At 41.6% G+C, this 24,319-nt stretch overlaps 1 protein-coding gene across 6 annotated transcripts in view; it reads left to right on the forward strand.

Annotated features, from left to right (window-relative positions):
- col7a1 (collagen, type VII, alpha 1) overlaps positions 1-23,702 on the forward strand; it is a 68,856-nt gene extending 45,154 nt beyond the window's left edge. For all 6 annotated transcript variants that reach the window (XM_037101596.1, XM_037101593.1, XM_037101594.1 and 3 more), the window contains 41 exons: positions 27-71; positions 927-962; positions 2,044-2,079; positions 2,756-2,800; positions 2,911-2,943; positions 3,032-3,094; positions 3,219-3,254; positions 4,257-4,337; positions 4,436-4,504; positions 7,806-7,841; positions 8,053-8,112; positions 8,210-8,254; positions 8,342-8,377; positions 9,768-9,803; positions 9,887-9,946; positions 10,027-10,152; positions 10,238-10,309; positions 11,936-11,971; positions 12,062-12,121; positions 12,235-12,279; positions 12,447-12,482; positions 12,618-12,653; positions 12,948-13,004; positions 13,126-13,197; positions 14,881-14,952; positions 15,077-15,112; positions 15,213-15,293; positions 16,433-16,486; positions 16,750-16,803; positions 16,913-16,975; positions 17,052-17,114; positions 17,210-17,326; positions 18,037-18,114; positions 18,571-18,624; positions 18,764-18,812; positions 19,024-19,032; positions 20,375-20,458; positions 20,763-20,888; positions 22,419-22,595; positions 22,962-23,144; positions 23,601-23,702. In XM_037101596.1, the coding sequence (XP_036957491.1) occupies positions 27-71; positions 927-962; positions 2,044-2,079; positions 2,756-2,800; positions 2,911-2,943; positions 3,032-3,094; positions 3,219-3,254; positions 4,257-4,337; positions 4,436-4,504; positions 7,806-7,841; positions 8,053-8,112; positions 8,210-8,254; positions 8,342-8,377; positions 9,768-9,803; positions 9,887-9,946; positions 10,027-10,152; positions 10,238-10,309; positions 11,936-11,971; positions 12,062-12,121; positions 12,235-12,279; positions 12,447-12,482; positions 12,618-12,653; positions 12,948-13,004; positions 13,126-13,197; positions 14,881-14,952; positions 15,077-15,112; positions 15,213-15,293; positions 16,433-16,486; positions 16,750-16,803; positions 16,913-16,975; positions 17,052-17,114; positions 17,210-17,326; positions 18,037-18,114; positions 18,571-18,624; positions 18,764-18,812; positions 19,024-19,032; positions 20,375-20,458; positions 20,763-20,888; positions 22,419-22,595; positions 22,962-23,144; positions 23,601-23,629 (2,586 nt within the window). In that variant the 3' untranslated portion in view covers positions 23,630-23,702. The remainder of the gene's footprint in view (positions 1-26; positions 72-926; positions 963-2,043; positions 2,080-2,755; positions 2,801-2,910; positions 2,944-3,031; positions 3,095-3,218; positions 3,255-4,256; positions 4,338-4,435; positions 4,505-7,805; positions 7,842-8,052; positions 8,113-8,209; positions 8,255-8,341; positions 8,378-9,767; positions 9,804-9,886; positions 9,947-10,026; positions 10,153-10,237; positions 10,310-11,935; positions 11,972-12,061; positions 12,122-12,234; positions 12,280-12,446; positions 12,483-12,617; positions 12,654-12,947; positions 13,005-13,125; positions 13,198-14,880; positions 14,953-15,076; positions 15,113-15,212; positions 15,294-16,432; positions 16,487-16,749; positions 16,804-16,912; positions 16,976-17,051; positions 17,115-17,209; positions 17,327-18,036; positions 18,115-18,570; positions 18,625-18,763; positions 18,813-19,023; positions 19,033-20,374; positions 20,459-20,762; positions 20,889-22,418; positions 22,596-22,961; positions 23,145-23,600) is intronic.
- Positions 23,703-24,319: the final 617 nt, after the last annotated feature.

Raw genomic sequence — 24,319 nt, forward strand, 5'->3', positions numbered from 1 at the left:
ATGTGATCTGTGGTTTGTCATCTTAGGGAATACCAGGAGAACCAGGAAAACCTGGTCAGGATGGGAAACCGGTAGGTGACAAGTACTGATATTAGCTGAGTTATCCAGAATGTTTTTTTTTTTGTTTGTTTGTTTTTCTATTTCAGCAGTTATAGTAAAACCTTCTGTGACTAAACTTTTGAGTAACTATTTGGTCAATATTTCTTACAAAACACATGGTGAGTGTGTTTCTCCTTATGAGAGAAAAAGATAGTAACATCATATGTAGTCAGTGTTTCATAATATTCTTGCTCATTGTGTATTTGTCTTTATAAATGTGTTATGTAAATATGGGTGTATTAATGAATGTGAAAGACTTACAGCACCTGCTAATCTTTTTTAAAAATGTAAAACCAGCAGGATTCCATTTAACATCAGAGGACACATTAAGGTTTCATCTTTTTTATTTGTGTTACTGATTACTAAAAGCTCCAATGCACTGATGGTCAAATGATGTTCTCCATTACTGCGGGCTGAAGAATAAATGTAAAGACAAGAGCGATACAAAGCACTTCCTCACACTTTGTGTTTTCCTTCCCTCCATGTCTGAGCAGGGCCCAACAGGGCCCGCTGGTAATCGAGGCCAACCAGTGAGTAACCAGTAACCCAGCAAAGGGACCTTCCCTTAGGCTTCCCTCAGAGAAAATCACTGGGTTGGCTGCAAGCTGATGGAGCTCACTTTCCCCCTCTTGGGCCGAGGCTTCATAGATCTTAGACAGTAACCTTTTGCAGCTGTGTGGCTAACTCCTCACTCTCTGACCCCAGCCCCGCTGATATGTCCCTGATCCCTGTCCATTTCCTTGTTTCTGTCGTTTGTTTCCCCTCTTCCACCCACCTGTCCCCCAACCTCCTGTCATCTACTTTCCTCTGTCTTTCATCCTCTCCAGGGCCTGCCTGGGTTCCCAGGAGTTCTAGGCAGACCGGTAGGTTCTCTGCTAATGGCTGGCATGCTTGAGCACTGGAGGAGGAAGGGCTGGGAGAACTGGTGTCTGTGGTATCAGATACAAGTGGGAAAAGGGGGACCAAAGCTGTATTGAGCTTGAGCTGATACAGCATGTAGCTTTCAAGATGTATCCACATTTAACAACAGCATACTGGACCAATTAATCATTCGGATGCACACACCTACATGTACCTCTCAGGCAAATTCCCCCACTTCAAATTGAGTTAATTTGTATTGGAAACATCCTTCTGGGAGCTGGAGTCTAGGATAAGAGTCAGACCTTGATTGACTCATCATAAAATATTAATCAAGACCGCCTGTCCCCAAAGAACCCATGTCAGACTTAAGAGTTGAGTTTTTGAAGTTGAATTTGTAAGCATGTAAATCACCACAGATTTGTTGGAGGAGATGAAAGGAAATCAGCTGACAGCTCTCGCCAGATCCAAGGCACAATAGTGATTGGGCGGGGGGTGGGGGTGCTATATTGGGTGTTCTCCAGAAAGTACTGTGATGTCAATTCGCTTGAGTCTGCTTATCGTGCATGCAGCTGTGCCTGCTGTCTGTTGTGTGCTTATCCCTCCTGCAGCACTGATTTTTCAGAGCTTAGCATGTGAGTGTCTCTTTGTTGACAGTGTTGATCCTCTGTGTTTGTATTGTCCTACCTGTTGTCATGAGTCAGTCGGATGTTTGAGTGATTGTAAATGTACGTCTCTTGCAGGGACACTCAAGTACCTCAGTGATACACCTTTGTCTTAGTCACGTCAAATCTATGTTGTTCAATATCAGCACATAAAATTTATAGATTTTTTTGAAATGTATAGATTTTTTATGTGCAAAGTTTTCTAAACATATTTGTGCATAAATGTGTTTTCGTATGTCTTTTGTTATAACTGTGAGGTTGGAAGTTGTATTACATGACACAAAAATAGTGTCAATCTAAGTCTCAGCAAGGATGTGAATAAGCTTCAGCTAAATGTTCCTGTGAAATATTTCCCATGTGCAGTTGTAGTCAGTGTGTTACGATGTGAGTGTGCTTTATTTGACTTGTATTTTGCTCCTAGGGAAACCCAGGAGAGCCAGGCGTTAGGGGCCCAACTGTAAGTGTCAAAATAATGACTGTATATAAAGATGGACAGCATGTCTCCACTCGTCCCATCAAACAAAAATTAAACAGAAATATCCTAGATACTTCTATAAGACGCAGCCACCTTCTGCTGGTAACGTCATGTCTGGCAGCGTTACTGAAATGATTCCTTTGGTGATAAAAACCCCTTAGATAATTAGATGTTTTCTTACCAGTAACACAAGTCTCGCTCAAGAAGAAGTCTTCCTCTAAAATCTTAAGACAGGTGAGTTGTTGCAGGAAGACGAGGGTGGAAACGTGGGTCATAGTTGGAGAGAGGAGTTTGGATTTGACAGAAGGAATTTATTGCCAAAGACTTTGCTGAGTATTTAACATATTTTGACGATCTAGATTAAGCTACAGCTGTTAAAACGTAAGTCGTTTGTGAGCGAGACTGTTTCTATTAACAAAAGAGGTGCTTAAGATAACAAACCACTTTAAATGTACGTAATGTTGACAGCATTGCCACGGGTTAATGACCTGTACTGCAGTCAGCCACTAGGGGGCAATCGAGATGTTCTGGCTTCATCTTTGGGGAGCTGTCCTGTTGCTCATCTTCATATACGTACATTCACTGATCATATGATGAAGCATGAATACAGACTCTCTGTTAGTAGCAGTTTAACATGTTGGTGATGTGATTCAATTAGGGTCCCATGGGTGGCAATGGTCCCCCAGGTCCAGCAGGTGTGAAGGTGAGTATACTACATCTCAGTGTGCTGCTACCTGTTCTGACGTGTATACTGAAACTTCTCAAGTTTGTCCCTTTTCGAACAAAGTCATAAAACAGTTGTTTGTTCCTCAGGGTAATCAAGGCGAGCCAGGTGTTGGTGTCAAGGTAAAACAGCTTGCCGCATTGCACAGTCACATAACAATCTAGCGACGATTTATAGCGAGTATGTGAGTGAATTTTTTCCTCTCTGCAGGGGCCTCCTGGTGCCCAGGGGAGCACAGGTCTACCGGGACCAGCAGGCCCTCCAGGAGCTGTAGTAAGTGTTCCCATAAATCACAGTTTCTCTCCAGGGGGAAAAAACAGCTTTCATGTTTTCTCCTTCATTGTGTGTGTATCACATTGTGCCCCCTCATACCACGGTATTTATTTCTGCCCCTCAGGGTCCACAGGGCCCCCCAGGACTGCCAGGGCAGGTGGTGAGTATGCAGTCTTGATCTGGCTGCTGCTGTTGCTTCACTGCACATTTAGGAGGTATAAAATGAAAGAAATGTTTTGAACCCGAGGCGTTTGAGTTATAACTAGAAATGGGAAGCTAATTTAAAAAAAAAATTGAAAATGCAGGTCAAGGAACATGTGATTTGTTGCACCTTCAGCTGAAAAACAAGTAATCTCCTCAGCATGTACACAATACTGATATTTGTATTAACAAATGACACCATGACCAATCTCTCTACAACTATCATTTTCTGTTTTGCTCAACTGTTGGTTGTGTAATGATATCTCACTATTAGAAAATAGACATATTGAATTGAATAATAAGTGAAGATGTTATTATTGAAGTTAAGCTTTGCTGATTTTCAACCAGCTAATCATTACAGTGTTATTACACCATGCAAATGATGAATGCTAAGCCTCTGCATTTTGTACATCTACCTCCACAGACATTAAGAGTATACCACCCCTACATTGTAGGTTTTATTTCACAGTCTTTATAGGGCAGATGTGAGAGGACCCGAAACTCAGGTCAAACTATCCAAGTGAGCAGTCTTGATTAAAGATTAGAATTGGGATCCTGTTATGGCATTGTCTCCATTTCTTGTCTAAAATGTTTTCAGAAACATATATTACTGTAACATACTGTCGGCTGTTATGTGAGAATGTTTGGGACCAGGTTGTCACCCAACAAGTCAAAAGCAAACCATGCTCAACACTTAATGGGTTCGTGCAGTGCATTCTGGTTGTCTTAGCTTTCTCACATTTAAGCAAAGGGTAGAACCATATTACCTTTTCTGTGTTTTAACATCAATATCAGAAGCACCCATTTCTAGAATATGTGTCTTTCTACAGCATAGACAGGCAAATTATATGGAAAGGTCATCTTTCCTGTTGTGAGAAACCTCTTTAATATGACATATTATGGGGAAGCAAACTTAAATACATGTTACATGTTGTGTATTGAAGTATTTGCTACTCCTCAGGGTGAAGCAGGTAAACCAGGAGTCCCTGGAAGAGATGGGGTGCCCGGCAAAGATGGAATACCTGGATTACCAGGGAAGCAGGTGTGTGTGTGTGTGTGTGTGTGTGTAGCATGAAGTGTGTACCATGCTGTTTTTATCAGGTCCTCCTTTGTGTCATCATGGTGTAATTTGTTCCTCAGGGCATTGCTGGACCACCAGGCCAGTCCGGTTTAAAGGGGGAGCAGGGAGACAGCGGCCCTCCAGGGAAGGTGAGATTATGCCGTGTATCTACTGAGCTGCCTCTGGCTACAACCACAGTCAATGAAATTGGTTTTGTGGTCACTTTTATTGGATGTGATCCAAGAAATAGAATGATTTGCTGCCTGAAGTAAAAAAAGAAAAAAAAAACATTTCTGTAGTGCTATTATTAGCTTCCTACTGCAAGAGTTTTCATCCGGTGCACAACATCACTAGGTGGTCTTATTCTGAGGCTTCCTTCAGGGGCCACAGTCAGGCTACTGATGTTTGTACACCTGGGGCTGCCTGGAACCAAACTGGTCCTCCAGATACATTTTCCTCTGCTATTTGTACACTTGTTATTGTTGCCCTGGAGTCACACTGTTAGTTACTTTTATATTCCTCTTCTAGCTGCTCCTATACACTGCTGCATCAGTTTGATCTCCGGACAACAACAGAATAGAGACATCCTGTCTGACTATAGATGATGGGATACACAACCTGTGGTTGAAACCAGTTAAGGCTTCAACCAATCAGAACAACAGTAGAACGAGTGCTTCAAGTAGGCTTAGAGCAAGTTGAGAAAATCAAATTCTCATCGAAATGATTATTGTGATATTAAAAACGAGTATTAAATGTCCTTGTCATTTGGTGAGTAATTTGAGCTGGGATTAGTCAGTAACACAAGAACGTCATCTTCCCTTGAGAGCTGTCTCTGTGGGATTACTCTCTTATATGACTGTTATTGATTGACATTCAAAGCAAATTCTCCTGCAATTTCTGACCCAGTGAGATGAGTTTTCACATGACTGAAACATATTTAGTGACTCCTTCTTGTGTTAATCTGATGCAGTATAGGCCTCCCTTTTTTTTTTCTCACATAATTTGATCTAAATGTTTTGAATACCTGGTGGAGGCCTGTAGTGCCTATCGTTTTTAAGATAACCAGCTGTGAAAGTGATTTGCAGCCAAATCCTTGCGCACAGTTACGGATACTTTTATGGATACAAGAGTTCTATAAAGGCACTCCACCAGGCCGTCTGATCCGTATTGTCTTATGTCAGTTCATATATCACATAGCTATAGGTTAATTGTAAACGACATCCCTGGCTGGAATCTCATTTTGTATTTCATCTTTAAAAGGATGGTTCACTCCAAATTCAGTAAGGAACTATTTCCTTTTACTGAGTCACTGTGCAAAAGGAAGGAGCGCATCTACTCATGGATCAGTGGCTAGATAAGTAAACTTGGACACCATTTTCATCCCACACTGTTAACAAGCACATCCCTCTTCTCCATGAGTAGATGCATGCATCCTTCTGCAACGCAATAAGGTTGAAGGGTGGAAAGTGCCTGAAAGAAAATAGTCTCCACATGAAACTGCTCACAACAATGATTTGTGGAAAGGGACGTTGCTGATGTGTTTTTCGAGTGTTTTTATTTTTTTTATTTGCCAACATCTGCAAAACTTGGCAAGCAAAACAATCTGATCAATAAACAGCACCACAGGTAAGAGGAAAAATATGTATTTTAGATTTTGCAGTGAACTGTCCCATGCTTGTCAATCATGCACAATAAACATAAGTTAGGAACTGGCAAAGCAACATTTTTTTTTATTTGTTCTGTGATTTGTCAGAGCTACTTGGCCTTCATATGGAAACTACCTTAGCACTGACACTGATAATATTATTGCCTGCCAGTTGTCTGTATTTGAGTGACTGCAGACATCTGCTAATAGCAATTGGCTCGGCTTGACAGCATCTGAGCCAATTCTGCCCATGAGGATCTCAATTAAGCCACATTTCAGCTTGCTGCGACTGAATATGACTGAGAAGGTCACACATTCATAACTTTGTCCCTGTGCATAGAGTCAGAATCATTTGATGTCCTTACACTGCAGCCAACCAACACCAATGAGACTAACTTTAAACTTTTATCATACCGCTACCAAGCTGTTAGCAACCTGACCTTATCTTGTAAAATGGTGTACGGTGTACTCTTCATTTGCTGGTCCAACAGATTCCCCCTTGTCTCGGCCAGGAGTGATCAAACTTTTTAGCCTGGAGCGCAGCGCCTTGTCATGCAGAACAGCAGGGCTGCTGCCAGATATCGTAATGACATGTAGTAGCACACACATTTACTAGCTGTGAACTTTCGAAGCATTTTGATGGGAATTCAGCATGCTGCTCATACACATATGGGACAGCTGTTTCTCAGAGATGAAATGTCCATCTGGCAGTATGTGGAAAGGCTTGAGCTTCACATTTAGCTCCCAGAGTGCATGTTTACTCTGTCAAGGGAAGGGTGTCATCATCCACAACAACAAAAACAACAACCCACTTTGTCTGTGTTATCAGCCTTACTTTGTCATCGTGTTTCTTGCATGTTGTTGTTTCTCTAACGTGTTCTCCTCTTGGCAGGGTTTTCTTTTAAAATGTCATCATATTCCTTTGTATGATGCCTCTATGGGAGTTTTATCAAATGTATGTTCGAAGGTAACTGTACATGCTACACTTAAGAAGCTCTTTTAGGAATACTACTTTTTCTTGTCCTGAGTTCATGTCATGTTGCAACTTTTATCAGAGTGAGGGGCCATGAGATGTAGCAAAGGTCTCACAGCATACGGTATGTGTCCTAACCACCAGGCCACCAGACCCCACGTCCTGTTTTATCTGTTAAAAACAGTTTAAACAGTGTCATGGCCGGGAGCTGGTATGAGGGGTTTGGGGCTAAAATAGACAAATATTGAGACACTCAGTATTCGTGGCCACTCCTGCTGTTTGTGATGTTGACATGAATCATGACGAGTGTCTAGAACAGCTCCCTCACTGCTGGCAGCCTCAGGTTCAGGACCTGGGACAGAGCCACAGTGACACTGTCAGTGAGTTCACTTGCTTGATAAATAACCAGGCAACACTTGTCCATCTGCTCAGTGGCTCCGCCATTTGTTCTCTCTCTCACACACACACACACACACACAAACACACACACACACACACACACACACACACAGACAAAGACAAAGTGAATTTTGCGGCTTCACAGTTACAACTAGCGGACTCTTATTATTAGTAGTAGTAGTATTACAGTTATTTGGGGGTATTATTAACACAAAACTTCTTGTGTGCTCTTGTCGTGCATTTGTTGGCTGTCCTTGCCGAAGACATTAAGGCTCTTAATCTTTAAGAGCTGGGATGGCTAATGGTTCAGCTAATATGATACCTGTGTAGCAAGGCTTTTAAGCGCACTTTTACGTCTTTTCATGAACAAGAACCCACACTGTGCTGCACAGTTAATTACTATTATTTTCTCAATTTTTCTGCACTCTTACAGGCGGTGGCTGGTCCTCCTGGAGTCAAAGGAGAGAGGGTGAGTCACACTTCTCGGTGTGGAAGTAGTGACATTAACCATTTATTCACATTTAATCTACAACACTGACTGTTTCATACAAGTATCCAAAGTGGATGCAGAGGAAACCCAGTTAATAATAAAGCCTCCGCAGAAAATGAGAGATTGGATAATGATAGAGTAGAGCAGCTGAATGGAGCTGAACTAACTTTCCTGGCTGTGATTGATGCAGGGTCCTCCAGGCCAGACCCTGCCAGGCCTGGCTGGAGAGAGAGGTCTAACTGGAGAAAAGGTGAGTCAGACCAAACCATTAGCACTGAAGGCTCACTCTCAGTCCACGTAGAAAATGTGCTTTGTATTAAAGTGGTATGCTGCCTGCTGTCTCTCAGGGTAACAGGGGAGACAAAGGTGCTGCTGGCGCCAAAGGAGAGAGGGTGAGTACCATCACGCTGCAGTGCAACACCTGTACATCATGTGAACATAGCAACATGCTGACAACATATCATCTGTCGTCATACTAGGGAGAGGCTGGTGAATCAGGAGAGCCTGGAGAAGATGTGAGTAATCAGCATCCACCCTTTGTGTCATTGATTTGGATATAAAATTATCATGTTTTATAGTCCTAAATGTAGTCTTTCATCATAAATACCACTATTACAATACCATTAATATTGTGTAATTAAGCTAAAATCTCATCAGGATTTAATGGTTGAGGCGAACAAAGATAGGAACACACATTAAGTGTGTGCATGGAGTTCAGCGCTCTGATTAAATCCTTTTATACTTGTCTTTGCACTTATCAGAGCGCAGAGTCAGAATTAGAATCGGAAACTACTTTATTAGTCCCGCAAACGGAGACATTTGTTTTGTTCATCACAGCAGCCAAAGCACAGTTCAATATAACAATAAACAATAACTAGACAATTCCCCGCCGGGAAATCGCGAGAGTGGGCTGTGCGCTTTTGCTTGGAGTAGACACATATTCAATAGACTTTCTTTAATTCTTTGTATGTCTAGGGTGGTGGGATTTAACCCCCAAAATATGTAAGGATCAAAAAATATATTTACATCTATCATGAATGAAACCAGTGCTGCTAACACTGTAATGGAGTGTAGTTTTTTATGAAGCAACATTTGACGAGGACATGCCATTTTTGTGCAATAATGACAATATTTAACCAAAATATGACCAAAATAAAGAATAATAATCAGTTCTTGAATCCGTTATGGGCTCTATTATGTATCCATTATTGAGGCAACATGTTTTTATTTAAGTAGCTAGATTCTGTATTGTTCTTGACAGTTTAATTAAGCGCTCTTGATAATTATTATTTTGTGATCTCCCGATGCTGCTACAGCCCAAAAAATTCAGGTTGACATTGAGCGTGTGTCTGCTTGGAAGGCACCAAATGTTTTGCTCATCCTACTTAGATTTACGTAATGGTGATATGACATTTCTGTTGTACAGATATCACAAAAATGTGAGGCAAATATTGAATAAAACAACAAATGTATCCAGCATTTAGACTTTTTTACTACACATTTTAAACTGGGACTCTTTCTGTCAAACCTGGCTACAGGCTACTATTTAATCTCACCTTAATCAACCTCCTATCTATCACAGTGTGATTAAAGTCTCTACGCCTTCTATCTAAAAGCTTCGACTGTAATCTCCTCTGATGCTTCAGGTTTTGATTATTTGTCGTCCGTGAGCTTAACGAGGCATGTTAGCTGTACTGAGAGCCAAGCCACTGACAGTAAGCAACCAATACTGATGAGAAGCATCTTCACCAGCATAATGATGAACTAAATACATTTGTAACACCTTTTGAATGACCTGCACACTTTATTATTGTATCAGTGTTATTTCCAATATGTATCATGATTATTGTTATCCACAATCAGTAATTCTTATTTTCACACCCATTAATGTGTTTTTCCATGCAGGGGGCAGCAGGATCTCCTGGTCCAAAAGGTGATAAGGTGAGTTTTTGTCATGTGTTTCATTTATTTGCCTGAAATTAAACCTAATGGATGCAGCAGTTATGACACAATGTGTGTTGCAGGGAGAGAAGGGAATCGGACTGTCAGGTCCTCCTGGTCGGGTCGGGCCTCCAGGTTTAAAGGTGAGCATGCAGGGTTTGTGTCCTTTTGAATCAGTTAGTGCGGTTCATCAAGTCAGAATCTAACTGCGACTTGACTTCAGGGAGATCCCGGTCTTCCTGGTTCACCTGGTCCTCCAGGGCCACTGGGGAAGTCAGGCGATCCTGGGCCTCCTGGTGTGAGAGGAGAAACCGGACAAAATGGACCTCCTGGACCACAAGGGGAGAGGGTCAGTGGAGCCACTGTTTACACAATGCTTTCAGTCTTTATCCATGCAGTATGTTTTTTATCAACTGCTGAGGTCTTATTTTCAGGGTCCTCCAGGCTTTGCAGGCCGTCCAGGAAATGTTGGACCCCCAGGCCCTGCTGGACCTCCTGGGCTGGCAGTGAGTTTAGTTTTTATTACATTAATATGTGCTTTCAGCTAAAAGTTGCCATAACTTGGCTTGATTTCGACCGTGCTCCATAACACCTGCTTATAGATATACATGGGTGTGAAAATTAAAGGAAAATAGTGTCTTAGACAGGCGTTGCCATGGCATTGAATCTAAAACTCATTGAAACTAGATGGAAGAATATCCTGCCAAAAGATATTCCATCAATTGCTGTTTTGATTACAGTGGTAGAAATTGCTGTCGAACAGATTGGTCCATAAATGTATTCATTAGGGTTGAGATCTGGGGCCTGCAAAGGCCATTTCGCGTGACTCATCAACCCATTCATATAGCCCAGCACATTTCCAAATGCATCAAACACGACAGCTTGGTCAGAGGGTTATGGTTGCAAAAATGTGAGGACCCGAATGCAGACACAGTGGGACGCAGATAAAAACACAATAAGCAGTCTTTATTCACAAAGCCAGTATCCAAATTTCAAACAACAGGCAAAAAAAAGCAGGCAACAGAGAACCCAAGGAAAAACACAAATTACAAAACCAAGAACCATCCAGAAAATTGTGGTGGACAAATACTGGAACAAAGGACACATGCAAGAAGCAAATGAAGCAGACGAACCAACATCACCAGGAAAATAGAAAATGCAGTAATGACACCAGGATTAAAACAGACAAACTGACAAAGAGTAGGAAAAACTGCACAGGAATACACAGGAACTAATTAACAAATGAAACTCAGGTGATCAGGAATAAAATTGGGAAAAGGACAAAGTGAGGAAGTGAAAAGCAAAATATGACAGATGAGGAGATAACTGATATAATAAAACAGGAAATAACAAAACAAAAAAACCCGAATGATGAAACAAAGGAAATAATATTAAGTTTTGCACAGGCTTTGCAGTAGAGTTAGGAATAAAAACTACATCTGGTTAGACTTTCAAAATAAAGCTTGCTGATTAATCACATATCATGACCTATAATGACTTTTTGACTGTTACAAATGTTGTTGAAAGGCTGTGGTTTGGTTAGGGTTTAGGCAACAAAACTACTTGATCAGGTTCAGGAAAACATGCCACTACATTATTTATGTAAGCTTGCTCACTTACACAACGTATTTTTAAAAACAATTCAGTGTTAACACCTTGTCACACATGAGAGATGAACCCAACTCTCCTGTGGGAGTCTTACAGATGATCCACCCCACCCAACTCACTCTTTGTGGGACTATGCGCTTATAGGGATTTACCAGGGTAACTATATCTTCAAACTTGCTGCTGTGTTTGACACACTGGGAGAGAACAGGCTGCCTGGAGGGGGAGAGATGTTTCATCGTAGCTTAAAGGTGATCACCCATGACCCCTCCTTCTAAGGGCACAAGTGGACCCAAACCACTGCAGCAAATGTTGCATAAGAGAGCCACCGTTATGTTTCTTTACTCCTTCATACCAGTTTTTCCTTTAATCGGTCACTCTTTTTCTGGTTGTGATATGCAATTGATAATGTTTTTAATCTGGTCCCTAAAGTAAAGCTTTTCAAATATTAGGTCTGAGAAAAAAAAGAGAGAAAGCCAAATGGACTAATGGACTGACAGATGTGATTCTCAATACTTGTTTTCCAGGGCTCACCTGGTACCAATGGGGTCAAAGGAGACAAGGTGACTGTTCAAGCAGACACACATTTCCACCTACCTACTTAAATGTTAATATACTCTTGTGAAGGGTATTCATATTTCTTCTGTTGCCAGGGGGAAGTTGGCGTCGGAGTCCCCGGTCCAAGAGGAGAGAGAGGAGATTCGGGGCCCAGAGTAAGACATGAGTTATATCATTATATCACTGAGGAGATGTGATCCGATATGAATTTGCCTCAGGATAAGAGAAACTAACACTGGTGTACCTTTCCCTGTCTGTCATGTCTTAGGGAGAGGAGGGTCGTCCTGGCTTGGATGGGGAGAGAGGATCAACGGTAATGTTTTTCCCATCAGCATACATGATTATTTATATTGGAAACATAACCTAGCTTTTAGATTATAAGATAATTATTTAATAGGGTTTGTGATGCCCATCATTTTAAATCGAGATCAACCTGTGCACACTGTGGAGTCATACAGTGTGTGTTTGTGTGTCCATCAGGGTCCCCCAGGTATCCGAGGTATTCGGGGAGAGAAGGTGAACGCCAGTCCTTTTCTCATTTTCACGTGTCATTATATGAGCTGAGTCCCCTGAGCTATCTGCTCATGTAAGGGGGTGAATCAAATTGACACGCCTGAATGAAATGTTTTGCTCTCAATCTTTTCTTGTCAGGGAGACATTGGGCTTCAAGGTGACAAAGGAGAGAAGGTGTGTGCATTTTAATATCTAATAAGCCCCACTGCTACCTCTCTGTTGTATTTGTTCATATTTGTAAACTGCAGTAACACAGAAATAGAGAATATTTGTGTCAGCGGTGGCTGTTTTGAAAGAGCTCTTTCATGAGGTTTACTCTGTAGAGAGCAAAGGAATATATGAATACACACAATGTTAATGAGCTGTGGTACTATTGAGTGGGAAAATGTAACAGGATGAAAACCTTGTGTCTTGATGTTTTGGCTTTGGATTGAAGCCAGATGTTTACAGCTGCACTGTCACTTGCAGGGGGACACTGTGCTGGTGGGAGGACCTGCTGGAGAAAAGGGCAACAAAGGAGAAACAGTCAGTGAACACCTGGATGGGTCAAAATGCTAAATCTATAGAAACATATCTACTTTGATACTGTTTCTTACATTGTATATTTGGTTTTGCATGTTGTGGATTAAGTGTTGTTCCATTTTAGGGTGACAGGGGACCCAAAGGTGTGCAGGGAGAAAAAGGGGTGAAGGGTCAAGAAGGGCCACCAGGAGAGCAGGTAAATTATCTTTTTACTCTTGTCAGAACTTATGAGACAGTTTTGAGCTGCTGCCATTGACTGTATAAAGTAGTGAAAGAGACAGTGCTGAAGTGCCTTAAACCTGCATTCTTCTTAATGACCAGCAAGGAGCTGGTTACAGAAATAAGTCAACTGTTTATGATGATGATCTATTATGATGCGATGATTTATTATTTCAGCAAATAATGACGGTATGGTTTCCCTCACCAGTTTAAAGTCCTCTTTAATGCAGTCATGATGTTTATTCTATTAATTATGGGCCCATTTCAATTAAAATAGATGATAAAGCAGGGTATGCTCTAAAAGCATGGAAACATGGTCACTGACAAGTTGCTACCCCTCCTGTCTGAAGGAATTCTTGAGGAATAGTCAATTCTACACAGGAGATACTGATGGATATATAACACTGAAGCATTTATTGAAGCTTGATTGAGGAGAACAGACAAGTGTATCCACTGGGCAGTGCTTGACCAGTTCTGAAAACCACTTCCTGTGCTAACCAACTAGGCTCACCTAAGTAACCCTAAGTCACGTTGTGTGATCCTCAGGTCTCATGCAACCAGTCAAATTTAGGAGTAACAGAGGTAAACTGGCTTTGAAAGCCTGCATTTTATCTTTAACCTAAAGAAGGAAACTTCCATCTCACACGGGTTCTTATTCAGATCTAGTTGATCTCTATTCTTTTGGCCTAATATGGTCACTTGTGCCTAAAAATAACACAGGATGCGATAGCTGTAAGGCTTCAAAGCTATACCAATGGGTGAGGATAGGTTTCTGAGGAATTTACTAAGAAAATATGTACATGTATATAAATGACATGACTTCCATTTTCCTCCTTACCCTGATGGAAGCCCCGAGGCTGAAACGAAGCCTGTTGTTTGACGTGGCCAAAATAAATTGCTGAAACTGAGATTTGTCAACTCTGTTTTGAAGAGGAGTGTGTGTGTTACTCTAATCCCTTCTGATATTCAGCAGTTGACACATATGACTTTGGTTTCGCACCACTATTTTAAACACACTGGGAAGGCACATCCTCTCAAAGATTAACTAAATAATCCACTTAAGATTTGGTGGAGTCAGAGAACAGTGAAGTTTGCCCACCTGTCAGTCCCAAAATTCCAAGTTGAGTTTTTCTCATTACTCGTTTTATCCAACCGGAGAAATCCACAGGATTTGTTTCACTTGAGAAGCCCTGTTTGGAGACTATGTTTGTCTTGCCTGTTTTGGGTTGTAGAAACTGTAGAAACATGACATTGCAATATGGCATACAAATAAAAGGCACTCAATCACTCACTCACTCACACTCATCAAAACATCAGTATGAATGTTATATTTTATTTCTGCCTAAAGATTCCCTTAAATCCCCCTAAATCCTACGCACTGGACCTTTTAATTTACTCATTGTTCTTAGGTAGTTTGGCCTTTAACAGTATTTACACTAAATTATGGTTGGCTGACATATTCTCACTGACCTTATGGATTTGATTGCCAAACAGGCTGAGGCCATCGATTGGTTACTGAACAGTCAAATAAGATCAGAGATATGAATCACTTAATGATGACATAGAAACCATATTCTGCTGGTGTGCAAGAACCGAAACCAGAGATAGGATGTCTCTTTATTGATATTACAAATGATCATATGCATGTATTTGACATCAGGGTCTCAGGGGAGAGCCGGGAGAACGAGGGTCCACCGGATTCCCAGGTGCTCGTGGCCCCGGTGGACAGAAGGCAAGTGATGCTGAGCATGGATGATGATTGTGATTATATCAGTTGCAGGATCAATAGCAAAGCCAATCACTGCAGGTAATAATTGTACGGCTCTGATTACTGTAATTCTGCCTTTGCTCCGCAGGGAGAAGCTGGCCAACCTGGAGTGCCTGGCGAATCGGTCTGTGATTTGTCCTTCACATCAAAATACACTTTTTCTTTGAGGGGTTTTCTCTCCTTGTTGGACACAATGAAGGATGATTTCTGTTTTGTTCTTCCAGGGTTTACCAGGAAAAGATGGACTGCTTGGGCGCAAAGGGGACAAGGGAGAGATTGGCATCATAGGAATGAGAGGAATCAAGGTATTTTCATTGTGTGTGTGTGTGTGTGTGTGTGTGTGTGTGTGTGTGTTCAGGGCTTCAAACAGTGTTTATTCATTCTGTGTGGTTTCAACCTCGAAGCGTCTTTTAGGAGTCGATGATGACATTCACTGGATAATAGTATAAAATTAACATGATTGCAGAGGATGAATGTGAATTGTTGTCAGATCTATCTGCACTGAATATTTTTCTTCACCCTAACATTATGATGATTAATACCTGGAAATGGGTGTTTTGCTCCGCTGGATTGATTTAATATCCTTTTTTCTTCATTTCATTCATTCATTTGAATTCTGTTTGAATCACTGAACCAATCAAAGATGGAAGCAACCACTCAGACGTTTGGAGGGAGCCGGGCTTTGTATTGCCACCATAATGACCTTTATTTATTTAGGTTATCATTGAGATAATAAGATTGAGTGAAGAGAGACACACAACAAAGACAGCCAATCAAGTTAAACTATATTGCCGAAAGTATTATACTGATGCTTTGGCGTTGTAGTTTGGGTCGGCCCTCAGTGGCATCAGTATTTGACAAGTTGGGAATTCTGAAAAGTAGGGAGAATGACTTGTCAGTACTTGCGGAGCAAAATTGTTTTTACACTGTTTTTATATACAAATTAAACAAAAATGCTATAATGTGTAACTAGTGATTTTCAAGGTGCTTGGTGAGCAAATTAGTTTCCTCCTCTTGTCAGTATCCAGTTTTTCCAGTCAGATAACCAACTGCTGGCAGTAGCACCATGTTTACCGTTGTTGATAATTCCTCCGTGCTATCAGAGGCCATGCACATGGATTCAGAATGGCCGGACCAAACAACATCAGCCCCTCCAGCTGCGCTGCCACTTATCTTGCTTTTACTTGTCATTTTTGTCTGAACACCTGTTATCAGGAAAAGTATAGCATCCAGTTCTGCGTCATGTCCTGTACACCGTGTGTGTGTGTGTGTGTGTGTGTGTGTGTGTGTGCAGTAAGTACTCATGCACAGTGATTGAGCCTGAGTGGCAGGTGAGAGGACTGTCTGTGTAAGGATGGGCTTTCTGCCTGTCTGGTTTGGAGGTTTTGGTTTCCTTTGTGCCTCTTCTTGTGCCTTTGTCAGTGAGGAAGTTATGTGTTTCCAGGGTGACCGCGGATCCAAGGGAACTTGTGGAAGCGATGGACCCAAAGGAGACAAGGTGGGTTTGGGACAGACTAATAAAATGTAATTTTGTAGGAGGAAGAGGAGAAAAAAGAAGCATGAATGAAGACATTGTGTGGACACGATTTAATACATAGTGGGATTTTAACACTGTGGGAGTTTTTTTTCTGTACAAATCGTGAACGTTAACATTTGAAAGATAATAGACACTGTGCACTTTTTCTGCGTTAGACATGTATGAGTAATGTTCTTTGTGGAAAGAACATGAACATGATGTGAATCTCAAGTGTTTGTGCTCAGGGGGATGCAGGTATTCATGGACGATCCGGCCTACCAGGAAGAAAAGGTGAACAGGTATGACTCATATCTGTGGTAGAAGAACAGGCATCATGACGCTGATTCTTTTCATCTGTAAGCTTCTTTAAGATCTGGCATCTACAGGCATGCTCTCTGTGTTTTCCAGGGAGAAATCGGACCCTCTGGAGCCCCAGGGACCCCCGGAAAAGAGGGATTAGTCGGCCCCAAGGTGTGTGCTGTACAACTTCGTGTCCAAACCTTTGTGTCCAAATGCAAAGTGTGACCACTTTTCTTTTTCGGTGTAGGGAGACCGTGGTTTCGATGGCCTCGCAGGACCTAAAGGGGCACAGGGAGAGAAAGGTGAAAGGGTAAGTTTGTGACTTCAATTTCTGCAGGAACATCACTTATTCTCACAGCTGGCTGAGTTACATAACTAATTGTCTCTGTGCTTATATGCATATAGGGTCCACCAGGGGTACCTGGTCCTCCCGGTCCCAGAGGAAATGATGGGAACCCAGGCATCACTGGCCCTCAGGGACCAGCAGGTGCTAAAGGCCCAGAGGGGCTCCAAGGACAGAAGGTTAGAGAGGGCATTTTATTGTTGGTGATGTATCAAATACAAGTACAGTATAATAGGAGCAAGAGGCAAGAACAGACAAAAGTGACGGTTACGTCACCGAGTGAGTGTGCAAAATAGCATCGGTCAGGTGTCTGAGTGGCAACAAAGACAGAACTTTAGCTTTTTGACAGTTTTGACATTAAAAGCATGATGTAAGAGGGGTGTAAAAAGAATACAGTGTTTTTTTTTGTATCCCTCCTCCTTTCTTCTTCACCTGACTGGTAGCCTTGTTTGATTGTTTCTTGATGATTGAGCGTTTGATGGGTCGTGAATCTGACTGGCTTGTCTGCTGCATCATCAAGTAAATAAAGGGAGGCGGTGACAGCAGAGCAGAGCAGCGTCTGTCTCTCTGATGGGTGCACCTTTTATTCAATCTGAGACGCTCTCTTGAGTCAACCCAGCTGCATTATTTTCCTGAACAAATATTTTGCTTGTAGTGACTTGATACACAATATATAAAAGGAATTCTGTATAAGAAAACAAAAGAAAGAAAACTCTTTTCTTCTTTCCTTGTTTTCGTCGGAACTCTGCCGGCAAATACCACCTGTCCAGGGACTATGTGTACAGAGGCAGTGGGACGTGCTGTCGTGTGTTTGTCTTTTACTTGTTGTACAGTTTTATACATCTGTCTGCTGCAGACGTGTTGTAATGTTGTTTTTCCTGTGCATCAGGGAGAGAGAGGTCCAATTGGTCCCGCCACAGTAGGTCCGCGCGGTATCCCAGGGATCCCAGGGGAGCGAGGAGAGCCGGTAAATGTCATACTTACTCTGCTGGTTGTTCTCTTGACAGCCCACTTGGATAAGAGACTTCAGCCCCGTTTCCACTGAGCTGCTTTCAGTGAAGTAGCATTTGAACCCATTAATGCATTGTATCTTTAGCTAAATGCCAGATCTGCTGGCTACTTTTTGAAATAAAGTATGTCACATTTCACGGTGCCATTTTTCAGGAGACTGAATTCTTTTTTATTTAGCTTAGCTTTCTTAGCTTTAATATTATTACTTGTTGGTCAGGGATCCCATTAAGGACACAACATGGTCAGAACGAGAAACCAAACACATCATATTCTTTTTTATTGAAGCTGGTTAAACCTTTGACATTGACCTTGCATTTAGTCCATGTGCTGCACCTGCTCTCAGTCTAATGAATTAATGTGCTGCAAGCCTCTCTGTGGGTCATGTGTGTCCTAATACCTCTCCATGTTGCAGGGAGAGTTGGGCCCAGATGGAGCCAAGGGAGACAGAGGAGAGCCAGGCATGACGGTCAGTGCTCGAGCCTTACCGTGGGGCTCAATCTGAAGATGCTGACACCTGACAGCACATGCACGCACTTACGCAGTTGATATAAGGGTTGTGTTTGTAAGTTTGCTTTGCTCTGCTCCCCTCTTCATTTCAAATTCAGGAGGATGAAGTCAGATCGTACGTTCGCTCTGAAATGAGTCAGCACTGTGGTGAGTCTTTCATGCATCTTGCATTTCTAATTTATTAGAGTTGTCCCCAAGCCGAACTTTGGACGGCAATCACAGCACATGAGTCACAGCCTGAGCTAAACTCTGTGAGAGTGTGATAGGAAAGAAGCTGCACCAATGCCATGACTTGAAACTGACCTTTATTATTCGCTTCTCTTTCTGCTTCCTTCCTGTCCATCTGTGTGATCCTCAGCGTGTGGAGGTGAGTGAGCCATTCAGCCGCAGCACAAGAGAGGAGGGTGGACAGAAGGGCTGTGAAGTAGCATGAGTCACAGTGGTGTACTATACCTCATATGCTGCTGTTGTAAGATGAGTCAGCCTGATATACATTATTAATAGACTTCAATGCATTCACCCTCATTTAGCATTTTTGCAGATTTTGAATGAGTGAAATGCATAATTAATTAACTTCATGCAGACAGTCATCCAGTATTATTATCCATTATTAGGTATTATTATTAAGTCATGAAAACAAAGAGAGCTTGTTTACTTATTTTTCGGTATAAAAGAATCAGGCAATGAAGATCTTTCTCCTGATTAAATTTTGTTTCCCTAAAACTACATAGGGATCCTTTTAAACTTATTATAACTATATACTTACCATTTTATTAATTATGACATGACTAAACAAGAGATATAGAGCATATTTTTGCTGGTTATAAGCAAAATTAAACAATATTGCAAATGGAAAGAGTTGTCGAAAAGCAAATCCCTATCTCACTTTTACTCAAATGCTACTTTCTATTCGATGTATGCGATGTATTGTGTTATATGTTGAATGTTATGAGATTACTGTAGAAATAAGACACGTATACTTGCAAAGATTTTGAGTTATGGCAGAGAAAAGATGAAATTAGATATTTAAAAGTAAACAAATTGTTTTATTTAGAACATTTACGACAAACTCACGCACCTTTCTCAAAGTTTTCACTGAGCTGTTTTTATCTGAGCTCTTAATCAATGCAAAACTTCATCAGTGTTGTGTTGCAGCACCATGAGATAAGTGATGGTGATGCAGTGTTACTGAGAATGAGGCCAAAACAAACATTTTACTCATGTTTAATTTATGTATTATTATCTAAGAGACTCTTGTGTGTGTTTCATAATGTTCAAAGTCAGTAACAGTGAGTCTTCAGTTGAATCAGCACTGATCTGATTTGGACTCAAGTCAACAAGTGTTTGACTCGAGTGCGACACAAGTCCATATAGCAACGGCTTGAGTCCTTAAAGGATTACAGTCGTTTGCTGGAAGATTGCCCCATGTTGAGCAGTCTCTCAGAAACTTTGTAAATCCTTTTAGCTGGTGTGTATGTTGGAATGGTGGAATGATTTTTGTGGTGCTCAGGGGTTGTTGGCTCAGTTGTCTGAATGTTTTACTACGAGAATGTTCTGTCCTTCCTTTTGTTTTTCATCATGTTACCTCTCTGGTCCCCCCTTTTCTCTCCCTCCTGTGTAACACTTACCTGGTCCCTCTCGCTCCATAAATCCTGGTCCTCTCTGCTCCCTCGGTGTTCGCTCCTCTTTGTCCTATCTGGCTCTCTCAGGATCAGGCCCAGACACTCGGTCCCTGCCCCCGGTCAGGGCTCGGCCCACACCAGAGCAACAACTGGCCCTGATGGGTGAGGAGGGTGAGTGCGTCCATCCACCGCTTTGCCTGTGGGCCTCCATCTGTTCATGCGTCTGCGTGTCCGTCCCTAACAAACAGGTTTAACGTGGTGGTGCTACCTCTGGAGACCTCTGAACGGCGGGTGGTTTTCTAATCAAGAAAACAGAGGACTCCATTAGTGTTTATGTTGTGTATCTTTGAGCACATCCAGACAAGTACAAATGTTCATGTAGAGGCTGTATTTAACTGACTGTTCTGAGCCTACCCTCTGTCGAAGCTTGGAGGTCTGTGACCTTATGACCTGTGTGGCGTTGCTTTTTTCTCAGGCCGCGAGTTGCGTGTGGTGGTGAACACGAACGACCCCGACTACGAGCACATCTACTCCATTGAGTCCTATGATGACCCCGGGGATGAGCTGCTCTACTTCCCTCCCTCTGCCAACCAGAGTGATGGTACTGTGTCCAAAGCTAGCAGTGAAGTACTTCTTTTTGACACACCATCTAACCCAGCCTGGTCTCATGAAACACTTGTGAAATGAGCACATTATCTTAAAAACCTGTGTACGTTTCCTTCTTGAAAGTGAAAGAAATACTCCAAACATCCTCAGGCCGGGTGATGCTCGAGCACAAGTAGTTTTTACCGCATGTTGTGTGACTGGAACGGAAATGAAAAGTGTTTCTATCAGTTTCAAACTGCCACAGCTGAAAGGGGGAGTGAAAAAGCTGAATATCATTAATGATTAAATGCAGTACACATTTTTACATGACAGTCAGTCCTTGAAGGCATCTAAGTCATTTCAAATTTCATTAAACTGCCCAAAAATTTGCCTCACGACTCACTCTGTCCTCAGACGCTCAGTTTGGGTTAGGAAAAACTCCTTCACAGACCTCCCCTTTAACCTTGGGAAAAAAATGACAGAAATAATTTAGTGTAACAAATGGAAATAAGAGATCTAGAGAAAGGGGGGGACTGTTTTATCAAAGTTACAGATATAGTTGGACAGTGGTTTCAAAGTGATGCAATCAAAACAAAGTGTGAGCACTGAAAACCAGGAACAGACAAAAATTATGATCAAAAACTAAAAAAATAAATAAAAGTGATAGCAATAGCAGTAGTCTTAACCTTTGAAGGTTACAAATGCTTTGTTTTATCTTCGTATTCTGTCTTAATTTATACTTACTATTAGTAGTAGTATTAGTATTAGTGCTAATAGTATTAAAGTTATGACTCGTTACCATTGCTCTTTCAGACATACTGAAATAGAGGACCTTCTGTGTAACTTGCAACCTAACAAAGTTGGTGTGCTGTTTTTCAGGCAACATTTCCAAACCACCTTTAAAAAAATGTGTCAACCTGGGTGCTGCTCCCACATTTCAGTCCATTATGATTTACATCTGTTATATTATATTTATTATATTATTAGGGCGTTATTCCATTAAGTCAGGGTTTGCCTGAAGTGTGTGTGTTGTTATTATGAACAAAAACCATAATGGACAAAATATGAGAAGATGAACCAAGTAGTCAAATGCTGGGAATCCCCTTTAATTAAATTATTGTAGTCACCTAACGATGACCCCGACTCATTTAAATGCTACAAACTTATCATGTGACAAACAGACGATGGCGTTTCGAATCTGTGCTCATGTCCCGTAAATCTGGTTATTCAATCGGCACATAATCCAATTTGTGCTGTGAGGAGCGTGTATCATATTATGTATGCGTTCCACTTTGTGCTCATTTCATGACACTATGAGACAGTGTTGACTTTGCTCATTTCCTCACACAGCCTGCTTCAAGCACATACCATCTGAGTCCGTGACCTTTCATGTAGATACACGATCTTTACACCCCATCATCATATTAATCTACTTTTCCTTTCTATGTATTCCGGATGTCGTAATGTTTTCTTTGCTGTGTGTTTGATTGTGTGTGCCCCCGTGCGTTTATGTGTGTGTGTTCTGTGTTTTTGTGTGTGTCGGCAGGTGAGGCTGTCAAAGATGAAACTGACAAAACGGTCAAAGTTGAACCAAACAAATCAGCCAGTGCTGGCGTTAGGAAAACAAAAGCAGCAGTTGCTGGTCAGAAAGCATTCAAAGTTACACCTGTGAAAGCAGTCCAGTCCAGATCAGTCAGGTCCAAGAGGAGAGTCACGGGGGAAGGTAATCCAGCTCATGGTTTTTGGGATCAGGGCGAACTCTGCCTGCCTCGTGTCTGGTACCTTTCTGCATGTCTGAGGCTGCTTTGGCTGCTTTACTTTTGATCAACGGCATATATCAAGTGAAAGAAAAACACATTAACAAAGAATAAGATATCAGTGCTAACAAGTCACTTTCGATCTAAACCAGAAACACATTAAACTATCAAAATAAAATGGTTTGTTTGAAGTTTTGAGCTCAGTGCTCATAATGCTTGTTGCTGTTCTGCCTCAGCTCCTTTTTGACTGGTGTGTACTGTACATCATGTGTGTCTTCTCTGTGTGTATGCATGCATACTCTTCACACGTGTGTATGTGTGTGTGTGTGCAGCTCCAGCTGACCAGTGCCTGCTGCCCATGGAGGAGGGGAGCTGTGGCCGATACAGTCTGCGCTGGTACTTTAACAGTCAGGTTCAGGCCTGCAGGCCGTTCGTCTACAGTGGCTGTGAAGGGAACGACAACCGCTTTGTTGAGCTGGAGGACTGTGAGGAGGCCTGCTTAGGGGGGGCCACAGGTACACACACACACGCACGCACGCACACACTTAGTTCAATGTATGTGAGCTACAGCTGCCATGAAATCAGATTTTTACCTCAAGATTGTCGTGGCCAAATGATTCATGATAATAATATTATCTTGGTAGCTATAGATTTTAACAGATTTTGTTAAATTTTAACAACAATGCTTAAATCAAAATCTTCGTTTCCTGGATGTTTTGTCACTTTTTGGGCAAATGACTATAACTCAAAAGTTTCTGTAACCATAAATGTAAAAATGCGACCAAAAAGGACAATTACACAAAATTACTAGTGTAAAGGTGACCAGATGAACTGATAAACAAAAGGTCTGCGAGGTCTAACATCAGTGGACATTATCATTATTAACACAATGTCCATATTTCAGTTTTGAATGCAACAGTTAGTGGCAGTATCGGTGTTGACATCCCTAATGCGTACTATCTGTCGTGCAGGTCCTCGTCCCCCGCAGACAGCGCGATGATTGTGGCCCACCCCTCGTTGGCCACAGGAATGTTAGCCTTTATGTTGCTTTTATAAATCATTATTTTGTCAGATGTCATTGTCAAGATTTTTTGTTTATTTATTGTTTCTGTCAACCTAACCAAACTTCACCCCATGGTTGAGAGGGGATGCCTCCTTGCTTTATGTTCTCCGTACCAGGCAAAAGACAAGACAAAACAGTGCTTATCAGGCTAAACAATACTTTCTTTTTGTGTCGAGCCAAACAGACATTTTTAATGTTTGCCCACTGAATAAGAGTAACTTTGCTTTTTTTTTTTTTATCAGACTTCAACCTTTTTTTCTCAGTTTGACTTTACCACAGTATTAATGCATTTTAGTACATCCATCCATTTCGAGTTGCACACCGATAATAAGACTTAATGTCTGCATGCAGAAGGGGGCGGACAAATTACCTGACTCACCTTATAGTCTAATGTAATAATCCTCAATCCTCAATTATTGGAACAAATATACATTTGCATATTTAAATCCAAAGATGCACTGTTCTACTTAAGAGGCATGTCTGATTAAAAAAATAGCGCCTTGCTGCAACTCCACAGCAGGAAACAAAGTATTTGATTCTTGACTTGCTTGTGGAAGCATTTGTGAAGTGCAGAATAATTATATTTTGTAATAATTAAACATTTGTGAGAGTCGTTGATCTGACTGA

This window comes from Acanthopagrus latus, chromosome 6 (assembly GCF_904848185.1).
Source record: "Acanthopagrus latus isolate v.2019 chromosome 6, fAcaLat1.1, whole genome shotgun sequence".
In the NCBI taxonomy this organism is placed as follows: Eukaryota; Metazoa; Chordata; class Actinopteri; order Spariformes; family Sparidae; genus Acanthopagrus; species Acanthopagrus latus.